At 41.3% G+C, this 12,500-nt stretch overlaps 1 protein-coding gene across 1 annotated transcript in view; it reads right to left on the bottom strand.

The window, feature by feature from the left end:
* Positions 1-12,500, bottom strand: part of LOC133579338 (uncharacterized) — a 204,885-nt gene that overhangs the window by 59,262 nt on the left and 133,123 nt on the right. The window contains exons 51-54 of the mRNA XM_072912283.1: positions 9,018-9,131; positions 8,815-8,934; positions 8,584-8,742; positions 5,021-5,182 (exon numbers count right to left, since the gene is read on the bottom strand). Coding sequence (XP_072768384.1) covers positions 5,021-5,182; positions 8,584-8,742; positions 8,815-8,934; positions 9,018-9,131 — 555 coding nt within the window. The remainder of the gene's footprint in view (positions 1-5,020; positions 5,183-8,583; positions 8,743-8,814; positions 8,935-9,017; positions 9,132-12,500) is intronic.

Genomic DNA, 12,500 nt, shown 5'->3' on the forward strand with positions numbered 1-12,500 from the left:
TCACCGGGAGGAAAAGTGCTTATATTACTCCCCACATCCAGCTCGAAATTACTTGCGCACTGACAAGGACCCTTCGAGGTCACACAGCAAGTGGGTGATGTGGACTACGAGGTCCGGCGCTCGGACCGGGGCGGAGCCACTCAAATTTATCATATAAACCTCCTGAAAGCATGGAAGGAGGCGGAGCCTGTTTCCATGGTAACGGTGGTTAAGGAGGAGGGGGAGTTCGGGCCGGAGGTCCCGCGCGCTGGTCCGCCCTTTCCCCTCCTCTGTGACGATCAGCTCACGTTAGCGCAGAGAGCGGATGTTGCTAAACTGCAGCAGCGCTTCTCTGATGTGTTCTCCCCTCGGCCCGGGCGCACGAACCTCATCCAGCATCATATTGAGACCAGCCCGGGTGTTACGGTGCGGTCTCGGCCCTACAGGCTCCCCGAACACAACCGCAAAGTAGTTCGGGAGGAATTAAAATCCATGCTGGAGTTGGGGGTAATAGAAGAATCCCACAGCGCGTGGTGCAGTCCCATTGTTCTGGTAGGGAAGAAGGATGGGTCTGTGCGGTTCTGTGTGGATTACCGCAAGGTGAACGAAATTTCACGTTTTGACGCGTACCCAATGCCTCGGGTCGACGAGCTCCTGGATCGGCTGGGCGCTGCTCGTTTCTTCACGACACTGGATTTAACCAAGGGCTACTGGCAGATTCCCTTGTCACCAGAGTCCAGGGAAAAAACGGCCTTTTCCACTCCGGAAGGTTTGTACCAATTTGTGTCACTTCCGTTTGGCTTGTTCGGTGCGCCCGCCACGTTCCAGCGCCTCGTGGACCGTGTGCTGCGACCCCACGCTGCATACGCTGCGGCCTACCTGGATGATGTCATCATCCAGAGTAGCGGCTGGGATGAACACATGCGGCGGGTGGGGGCAGTGCTCGAGTCCCTGAGACAGGCAGGGCTCACCGCCAACCCGGCGAAGTGTGCAGTTGGCCGGAGGGAAGTACAGTATCTGGGGTACCACTTGGGAGGAGGGCAGGTGCGGCCGCAGGTAGATAAAACAGCGGCAATTGCGACCTGCCCAAACCCCAAGACGAAAAAAGAGGTGAGGCAGTTTTTGGGTCTGGCGGGTTACTACCGAAGGTTTATCCCCCGGTTTGCGGACCTTACCAGCCCAATAACTGACCTCACCCGAAAGGGTGCTCCAGATCTGGTCCAGTGGACGGAGCAGTGCCAGCAGGCGTTTGAGAGGGTTAAGAAGGCCCTCTGCGAGGAGCCGGTCCTGCACATGCCTGATTTTTCTCTCCCGTTTTGTCTGCAGGCTGACGCGTCGGGCAGAGGACTGGGAGCGGTTTGGTCCCAGCAGGTGGAGGGCGTCGACCGACCCATTCTCTACATCAGCCGGAAGCTGTCCGAAAGGGAGGCAAGGTACAGCACAGTGGAGAGGGAGTGCCTCGCCATCAGGTGGGCGGTCGGGGCCCTCCGATACTACCTCCTGGGGCGCTCATTCAGCCTCTGCTCGGACCACAAACCCCTCCGGTGGCTCCACCGCATGAAAGATGCCAACGCGCGGATCACCCGTTGGTATCTAGCTTTGCAACCCTACAACTTCAGAGTGATTCACAGACCGGGGGCACAGATGGCTGTGGCCGACTTCCTTTCCCGCTCCCTCACTGGGGCGGGGGGGGGGGCGCAGCCGGACGGCGTCCCGGCCTGAGTCTGGCGGTGGAGGTATGTGAGGGGCGTGGCCTGCGGACCTGCAGCGAGGCGGGACGTGTCGGGACCGGCTTCGAGATTAGCGACAGGTGAGTGGATGACACAGCTGAGTGTGTTTGTCTGATCACCTGTCGCTCTGTTAAAAGCAGCAGTCGGGAAGAAGAGAAGAGGTGGAGCACGAGCGAGAGCGAGACAGACGAGAAAGACATTTGCTGAAAAGCACGAAAAGACTGAAAATAAAACCTTGTTCGAAACCCTGAACACTGCTGTCATGTCCGTGGTTGGTGGTCAGAAGAACCCGGTGGAACCAGACTTCCACATATATATATATATATATATATACACATACATACATACATACATATATATATATATATATACATACATACATACATATATATATATATATATATATATATGTATATATTATGGCTGACAAAGTTAAAAGGATAATAACGCGTTAACTATAAATTTCAATAATGGCACTAATTTTCTTAACGAACACTTTATTTTTGACCCTCAAGCCGCGCCGTAGCGAAGAAACTTGGCTGCAGTTCACTTGCTACTGATGAGCCACAAGCGAGCAGAAATGGATAAAGGAAAGTTGTCTACCTTATGGAAATATCAGGTTTAAAGCCATGGCAAGTTGTTCTCCCGACAAAAAAGGACTATTTTTCTTCAGGCGACATCCCTGCAGTAAAGAGGTGGGTGCTTCACTTCCGTGTTTAGATTACAGTTAAGGTACAGTGATAACATAACATTTAGATTGTTACTGTGACTGATTTAGTAAGTAAGATGACATTAAAGCTCAACAGAATGAAGGACGGTTGGCAGGATGTCGAAAGGAGACTTTTTTTTCAAAATAAAACCACTCTGCTATACACTCTGTTTATCTATGTTTAGGGTTTCTCCTTAACGTACAGATTTTTGCTGCCACACCTAACAAAATAAAGTAATATAATGTATTCTAGTGTCCAGAAGAAAACAAACAAAGTCTGGCACTCTTTTTAGCTTTTATGGCCAATTTTATGCTAACAACGAGCCCAATTCCAACAAGTATGTCCTCCTTTTACACACTTCTGCCTCCGTGCTTCACTCCTAGACACACACTTGTTCATTCTCCGCCAACACAGTGTGTTCAAAGACCATGGGAAAAATGACCGCCATAACACACTAACATACACATTAACACCAGCGATCTTCACAATTTTAGATGAGACTGGCGGCTTTTAATGAGAGAAAGGCTCCCAACAGCGCGAAGCTAGTCTGACGTCAGGCTAAATAATAATTAATATAATTGGATATTAAGAGTATGTGAAAGTTTGACTCCGACCTTGTTTACTTCTGTGACAACCTCCTTATATATATATATATATATATATATATATATATATATATATATATATATATATATATATATATATATATATATATATATATATATATACATATATATAGTTTGGGGACCCCGATATGGATAAAAAAATTAAACAAAAACACTTTCATATCTTCTTAAGCCATATTGCACACCAAGATAAAAGGCAGATCACAGTAATGACATAAGTGGCTGCAAGACTGCAATATTGTTTAATAAAGGTCACTTATTGTGTACGTGTAGCTTGTGTGCTATTGTGTGCTTAGCTGTTGTGTTTCTGCTAGCTCCTAGTAGCCTATATGGCCTAGAGTAGGGATGTTAAAACTCATTTTAGTTCATGGGCCGCATGGGGGAAAATCTGTGCACACACAGGTTGGACTATTAAAATCATGGCATTAAAACTAAAAAATAAAGACAACTTCAGATTGTTTTCTTTGTCTTACTTTGGCCAAAAATAGAACAAACACATTCAGAAAATAATCAAATAAAAATACCGTATTTTTCGGATTATAAATCGCTCCGGAGTATAAATCGCACCGGCCAAAAATGCATAATAAAGAAGGAAAAAAACATATATAAGTTGCACTAGAGTATAAGTCACATTTTTGGGGGACATTTATTTGATAACACCCAACACCAAGAATAGACATTTGAAAGGCAATTTAAAATAAATAAAGAATAGTGAACAACAGGCTGAATAAGTGTACGTTATATGAGGCATAAATAACCAACTGAGAACGTGCCTGGTATGTTAACGTAACATATTATGGTAAAAGTCATTCAAATAACTGTAACATATAGAACATGCTATACGTTTACCAAACAATCTGTCACTCCTAATCGCTAAATTCGATGAAATCTTCTTCCTCGGTGTCGCTTCTAAACAACTAGTTTTCTTCATTTCAGTAAGAGAAGCGTCCGCTTTACGCCAGTCCCTTACAAGTTTCTCGCTTACTCCAAACTTTCTTTCTGCTGCTCGATTGCTGTTTTCTGCTGCATATTTCACTACTTCCAGCTTGTAACCTGCAGTATATGATTTCCTTTTCAGTACCATTTGTGTTCAGCCCTTCTCAGTTTTTATAAGGTACCGCCAATGTTGAAATGATCAGTTTTCACAGGTACGGAAGTAGTAGCAGGTAGCATCTTTTTTTTCACAATGCACTTCTGCCATGATCCGCCCCCGCCAAATTTTTATGGGTTGACGTGTGTGTGTGACGATTGCTGATATACGCCGAGTCTCTTACGTGAATGAGATAAATAATATTATTTTATATTTTACGGTAATGTGTTAATAATTTCACACATAAGTCGCTCCTGAGTATAAGTCGCACCCCCGGCCAAACTATGAAAAAAACTGCGACTTAATAGTCCGAAAAATACGGTATAGAAAAAAATACCGGCAACGGTAAAGTTTAGATCCATGAAGGAAAGAAGAAAGTGAATGAATGTACTGTTGGACCCCATTTTTATGACTTGATGGTGTCCCTGGGACTCCATTTAGAAAATTCCTAGCGCCAACACTGAAGGAGTATTGGTGCGTGCAAAACCGCAGAAGGCGGCCGTGGCCTGCGGGCCGGTTCTAATTCTAATCAAATATCAACCCGGAGGCCAAAGATAATTAATTTGCGGGCGAGATCCGGGCCTAGACTTTGACACCCCTGGCCTAGAGTGTTTACATTTTGTTATTAACTTCACTAAAATACAAGAAAATAACTTTTGTGCTCACTGTAGGACATTTAGATGTTAACCAGCTGTGAAGCTTTGCATAAATAAACGTGCTATAGGACTAGTTGTATCTGAGTTTATATTGGATATTTAAAATGCAAGCCATTATCATCCAATCCTTTTTTGTTTTTTGCAGATATCAGCCCGATATCAATATGGGATCGATACATACTTAGACAATACCATAAGCTCCTAAATAAGCTTGCTCCTGTCTGTGTACCTCAGTAAAGAGAGTCATGTTGGAGGTCTGGGCAGTTGATAAATTGGTCAGTGCAAGCGTGAGACTGCAAAGGTTGGCTTTCCCTGACACCGACAGACGAGATTGTGCGTAAAACAGCTCCTCTCCTGAGTTCAGTCTGTGGCATCCCGACAATGACAGAGTCTGAAAGACACAAACAGATGGACAAAGTTGCACGATGACATCAGAAAATAAATACAGTATAACCTCGATGCACAAACGCATTCTTTTTGGTTTGTAAACTTTGCGCCAAATATGCCTCTGTGTGTGCGCATGTTTTGGCTTACGAGCGTTTCATTTACAAAACCCAAAACCAGTGAAGTGGGCACGTTGTGTAAATCGTAAATAAAAACAGAATACAATGATTTGCAAATCCTTTTCAACCTATATTCAATTGAACAGACTGCAAAGACAAGATACTTAGCGTTCGAACTGGTAAACGTTATTTTTAGCAAATATTAACTCATTTGGAATTTGATGCCTGCAACATGTTTCAAAAAAGCTGGCACAAGTGATGAAAAAGACTAAGAAAGTTGAGGAATGCTCATCAAACACTTATTTGGAACATCCCACAGGTGAACAGGCTAATTGGGAACAGGTGGGTGCCATGATTGGGTATAAAAGCAGTTTCCATGAAATGCTCAGTCAATCACAAACAAGAATGGGGCGAGGGTCACCACTTTGTCAACAAATGTGTAAGCAAATTGTCGAACAGTTTAAGATAAATTGCAAGGAATTTAGGGATTTCACCATTTTCGTAATATCATCAAAAGGTTCAGAGAATCTGTCGAAATCCCTGCACGTAAGCGGCAAGGCCGAAAGCCAACATTGAATGCCCGTGACCTTGGATCCCTTAGGCGGTACTGCATCAAAACCCAACATCAGTGTGGAAAGTATATCACCACATGGGCTCAGGAACAATTCAGAAAACCACTGTCAGTAACTACAGTTGGTCGCTACATCTGTAAGTGCAAGTTAAAACTCTACTATGCAAAGCGAAAGCCATTTATCAACAACACCCAAAAACGCCGCCGGCTTCGCTGGGCCCGAGCTCATCTAAGATGGACTGATGCAAAGTGGAAAAGTGTTCTGTGGTCTGACAAGTCCACATGTCTAATTGTTTTTGGAAAGTGTGGACGTTGTGTCCTCCGTAACAAAGAGGAAAAGAACCATCCGGATTGTTGTAGGCGCATAGTTCAAAAGCCAGCATCTGTGACGGTATGGGGATGTAGAATATATTTATATTATTCATATATTATATATTATACATATAATATATTAAATATATTATATTATTTATTATTATTATTGTCTATTGTGAGCGAACTGTGGTGCTGAATTTCCCCCAGGGATCAATAAAGTACTTTCTATTCTATTCTATTAGTGCCCAAAGCATGGGTAACTTACACATCTGTGAAGACACCATTAATGCTGAAAGGTACATACAGGTTTTGGAGCAACATATGTTGCCATCCAAGCAACGTCTTATTTCAGCAAGACAATGCCAAGCCACGTGTTACAACAGTGTGGTTTTGTAGTAAAAAGAGTGGGGGTACGAGACTGGCCTGCCTGTAGTCCAGACCTGTCCCCCACTGAAAATGTGTGGCGCATAATGAAACGTAAAATACCACAACGAAGACCCCAAGACATCAAGCAAGAATGGGAAATAATTCCACCTGAAAAGCTTCAAAAATTGGTCTCCTAAATTTCCAAACATTTACTGAGTGTTGTTAAAAGGAAAGGCCATGTAACACAGTGGTAAAAATGTCCCTGTGCCAACTTTTTTGCAATGTGTTGCTGCCATTAACTTCTAAGTGAATGATTATTTGCAAAAAAAAAAAAAAAAAAAAAAAAAAAAAAAGAGTTTCCCAGTTCGAACATTAAATATCTTGTCTTTGTAGTGTATTCAATTGAATAAAAGTTGAAAAGGATTTGCAAATCATCGTATTCTGTTTTTACTTATGATTTACATAACGTGCCAACTTCACTGGTTTAGGGTTTTGTATTTATTCATTAATTAATTTTGTGTGCTGCTGGAATCCCTATGGATGTTGCCATATTGATGACATCACTCCATTTTGAAGTGGCAGGGGCCCCCACGCCACATCTTGTTTACATACCGTACACACCAGAGCGGCCATTTCGAAGAACTTTGAGGCTAGCGGCTCTTCTGACCCATTTGTTTCCACTATGTTCCTACCTTGCACCGGTCAGAGTTGTGTCAGCCTGTCTTAGAGATCACTTTGTGTGATTAGAAACACGTTAAATGCGTCCAAACTCTCACAGATAAAAAAGAGATTGTTGAGCTATTACCCCCATGTGTGTGTGTGTATATATATATATATATATATATATATATATATATATATATATATATATACACATATATACATACATACATATATATATATATATATATATATATGTATACATATACATATATACATATACACATACATATATATATATATATATACATATACACATATACATATATATATACATATACACATATACATATACACACACATATATATATATATATATATATATATATATATATACATACACAGTAGGGCTGCGAATCTTTGGGTGTCCCAAGATTCGATTCAATATCGATTCTTGGGGTCATGATTCGATTATAGATCGATTTTTTCCGATTCAAAAACAATATTTTTCCGATTCAAAACAATTCTCTATTTATTCAATACATAGGATTTCAGCAGGATCTACCCCAGTCTGCTGACATGCAAGCAGAGTAGTAGAGTTTTGTAAAAAGCTTTTATAATTGTAAAGGACAATGTTTTATCAACTGATTGCAATAATGTACATTTATTTTAACTATTAAATGAACCAAAAATATGACTTATTTTATCTTTGTGAAAATACTGGACACCGTGTAGTGTCAAACTTATGAGATGTGATGCAAGTGTAACCCACTGTGACACTATTGTTCATTTTTATTTTATTATTATTTTTTTTATAAATGTCTAATGATAATGTCAATGAGGGATTTTTAATCACTGCTATGTTGAAATTGTTACTAATAATGATACTGTTGTTGATATTTTTTGTTTCACTACTTTTCGTTTGTTCTGTGTCGTGTATGTGTCTCCTCTCAATTGCTCTGTTTATTGCAGTTCTGAGTGTTGCTGGGTCGTGTTTGGTTTTGGAATTGGATTGCATTGTTATGGTATTGCTGTGTATTGTTTTGTTGGATTGATTACTAAAAAGGAAAAAAGAAAAAAGAAAATCAATTTTTGAAAAATGAGAATCCATACTGAATCGTACAACGTGAGAATGGCGATTTGAATTTGAATCGATTTTTTCCAACACCCCTAATATACAGTATACAAATACATTATTGTGCCTTCAAAGATTATGTTTACATTGATTATTATGGGGAACTCTGCTTCACGATACGAACGTTTTGCTTGGCGAACCACGTTGAAGCGTTGAAAAACCAATTAAGTTCGTAGATCGAGGTTCCACTGTACATTCAGTGGCCACAATATTGAGATAGAGCTTAATTACAATGGACTCACTGGCTGTGGGGTGCAAAGGCCCAGCAAAACTGTGTAGTCAAAGCGATCTCTGAGGTTGGTTTGGATTTTAGTCAAGAGTGAACGTGAGGGACACGGTGCAGGAGACACTTGGTCAAGGCCGATATTCATATGGAGGCTGTGCATTCCTCGTGCACTTTTCTAAAAAAAAAAAAACACACATGAAAACATTTAATATTCAATATTGACATGTTTTGTTTATTTAGCATGTACCTGATATTTCATGCCCTGCTTGACGCTCCTGTTGTCCCATCTTAGCTCAGCATTTTGTGAGTATAAGTTTCCCTCCTGGCTGACTGAAACACAACCTTTGACAGGAGACGCCACCATCTGCTCACACACAAACACAACAAATATTAGGTTTTCATTAAAGATGGACCCTTGAATTTGTTTGTCATCATGTGTCGCCTTCCTGCCTTTTGAGTGGCTAACAGAGCACAAGCCTGCCCTCTGCTGGAGTTCACCTGCCATTGTTTATTCAGGCTGAAGGAGACGTTGACCGGCATTCCACTGACCCAAGACAGGTGTGCCTGGGTTAAGAAGAAATGAAGATACAGTAAACTCGGTGCAAACACTCCTTTCTTTTTTACCTGCTGTAATGCCTTTTTTCCATTGTAGAACTGCAAGCATTGTTTTTGATTTTTAATATTAAAACTAACCCTTTCATGCATTAAGTGTGATATACAGTACAGGCCAAAAGTTTGGACACACTTGCTCATTCACAACACAACTGATGGTCTCAACCCCATTGATAAAGCAAGAAATTCCACTAATCAACCCTGATAAGCAGGCCCGGCCCTAACCAATCTGGCGCCCTAGGCAAGATTTTAGGTGGCGCCCCCCCCACATCGGCAGTGAAGTGTATATACTCACAAGAAACCGAATAGCTTTGTCTTTGACCTTTTTTTTTTTTACTTGCAACTATACCTAATATATAAAGGGGTGGAAAAGTGACTATTACCTGCAGGGCAAACATTAGCTAACCAGAAGGCAATAACAATGTAAACAAAAAACACCTGCTTAAAAGATCTAATACAAATGTCCCTGAGGAATGTAAGGTGGGAGTACTGTAATTACCTAACGTTTCATTATTATTTTCCATAACAATTTAGCCCCCTCCACAATATTAACCCGACGTTAAAACAGAACTAGCTATTTATTGATTAGCAATTGCCGAATCATGTAACATTAGCTTAATGCTAAAAAGCCAGCTACTATCACATTCTGTAGCAGACAAATAATTTCATGTAGGCTTACGTTACCTACCTGCTACCTCTGTCTTTTCTCGTTTCTCCTCCTCTTCTTTTCTCTTTTTTCTTCCCTGGGCACCTGACAGTTTTGGCCGTTTTGACATCTTGTGTTGATTTTTTGATGTGACGTCCAAAAAGAGTCATGATACGGGAAGGGAGGGGGCGCACCGTGCGGGGGGGGGGGGGGGGGGGGGGGCGGGCGTAATGTTGTAACAAATAATATTTATATTAAATAATTATTTATTAGGCTTTACTTTGCATTTTAATTAACGTGGGATTATTTTTTGTATTTAGAAATAATAGTACCAACTTTTTTTTTTTTTTTTTTTCTCCAACATTTGTGGCACTGGCGTGGCGCCCCCTGATGGACGGCGCCCTTAGCATTTGCCTATACGGCCTATGCCACGGGCCGGCCCTGCTGATAAGGCACACCTGTGAAGTGAAAACCATTTCAGGTGACTACCTCTTGAAGCTCATCGAGAGAATGCCAAGAGTGTGCAAAGCAGTAATCAGAGCAGAGGGTGGCAATTTTGAAGGAACTAGAAAATAAAACATGTTTTCAGTTATTTCAACTTTTTTGTTAAGTACATAAGTACTTAACAAAAAAGTTAAGTACTTTTTACTTATGTACTTTTTTGTTAAGTACATAAGTACTTTTCAACTTTCAACTTTTTTGTTAAGTACATAAGTACTTAACAAAAAAGTTAAGTACTTTTTACTTATGTACTTTTTTGTTAAGTACATAAGTACTTAACAAAAAAGTTGAAATAACTGAAAACATGTTTTATTTTCTAGTTTCTTCAAAATTGCCACCCTCTGCTCTGATTACTGCTTTGCACACTCTTGGCATTCTCTCGATGAGCTTCAAGAGGTAGTCACCTGAAGGCATCAAAACTATGAATGAACACATGTGGAGTTATTTATATAACTCCACATGTGTTCATTCATAGTTTTGATGCCTTCAGTGACAATCTACAATGTAAATAGCCATGAAAATAAAGAAAACGCGTTGAATGAGGTGTGTCCAAACTTTTGGCCTTTACTGTACTTCAGAAATGTTATCTCATGCTTTAATTACTCTGTAGACATTTAAAAACACATACACTTGTTTTACATGTATTTACAGTTTTGATACAGTACATACAATTCTTGAAAAATATTAAATTAGTTGGAATTATTTTTAACTTTATGGGGACTTTCAATTTTGATGATCATCAAAGACAACGACATAAAAGTACTTACCGTATTTTTAGGACTATAAGTCGCAGTTTTTTTCGTAGTTTGGCCGGGGGTGCGACTTATACTCAGGAGCGACTTATGTGTGAAATAATTAACACATTACCGTAAAATATCAAATAATATTATTTAGCTCATTCACGTAAGAGACTAGACCAGGGGTCGGCAACCCGCGGCTCCGGAGCCGCATGCGGCTCTCTGATCACTCTGATGCGGCTCAGCTGCATACTTGCTGACCCTCCCGATTTTCCCGGGAGACTTCCGGAATTTGGTGCCTCTCGCAGAAACCTCCCGGGATTACTGTTCTCCCATTTTCACCCTAACACTGATAATAAGGGCGTGCTGTGATGGTACAGCATTTAGCGACCTCTACAAACTGTATTAACAGAGTGCCAGCCCAGCCTCTTTTTAATTGCATTTGCACACGCAAGCAGCAGCATGGCATACTTGGTCAACAGCCACACAGGTTACACTGACGGTGTCCATATAAAACAACTTTAAGACTCTTACTAATAATGCACCACACTTTGAACCAAAACCAAACAAGAATGACAAACACATTTCGGGAGAACATCTGCACCTTAACACAACATAAACACAACAGAACAAATACCCAGAATTCCATGCAGCCCTGACTCTTCCGGGCTACATTATACACACCTGCTACCACCAAACCCCGCCCCCACCCCAACCCTGCTCCCTCACACATCACCCCCCCGCCTCTATGCATCGGTTGAGGTGGGCGGGGTTTGGTAGGGTGGGTGTATAATGTAGCCCGGAAGAGTTAGGGCTGCATGGGATTCTGGGTATTGTTCTGTTGTGTTTATGTTGTGTTAAGGTGCAGATGTTCTCCCGAAATGTGTTTGTCATTCGTGTTTGGTGTGGGTTCACAGTGTGGCGCATTATTAGTAAGAGTGTTACATTTTTTTATACCCCCACCGTCAGTGTAACCTGTGTGGTTGTTGACCAAGTATGCCTTGCTGTCACATACGTGAGCAATCAAAAGCCCCATACACCGTGTGGCTGGGCTGGCACGCTGGTTGTATTGGGCATTAAAAGCTGTACCTTCACGGCACGTATGAGAGAACAGTGTGTTATTCGTAGTCTCCTGGAAAAATCTAGAGGGTTGACAAGAATCACGCTGTCAAGCGCCATTCATATAATACCCCCGGGCCGCACTAACATCCTATTTTCATATAAAGTAGTGATGGGATCGGCAGTTCTTTTGACTGTACTGAATCACTAAAGGTGTGGACCGCGTGTCTGAGACCCTTGCTTTATACATAGCATAAAGCAAAAAAAACTTTGTATGCAGTGTTATTTCATGTTAAATTTCAAAAGATTTTTGTGGCTCCCATTGTTTTCTTTAATTTGTGAAACTGGTCAAAATGGCTCTTTGGCTGGTAAAGGTTG

Source organism: Nerophis lumbriciformis, linkage group LG03 (genome assembly GCF_033978685.3).
Source record: "Nerophis lumbriciformis linkage group LG03, RoL_Nlum_v2.1, whole genome shotgun sequence".
Classification (NCBI taxonomy): domain Eukaryota; kingdom Metazoa; phylum Chordata; class Actinopteri; order Syngnathiformes; family Syngnathidae; genus Nerophis; species Nerophis lumbriciformis.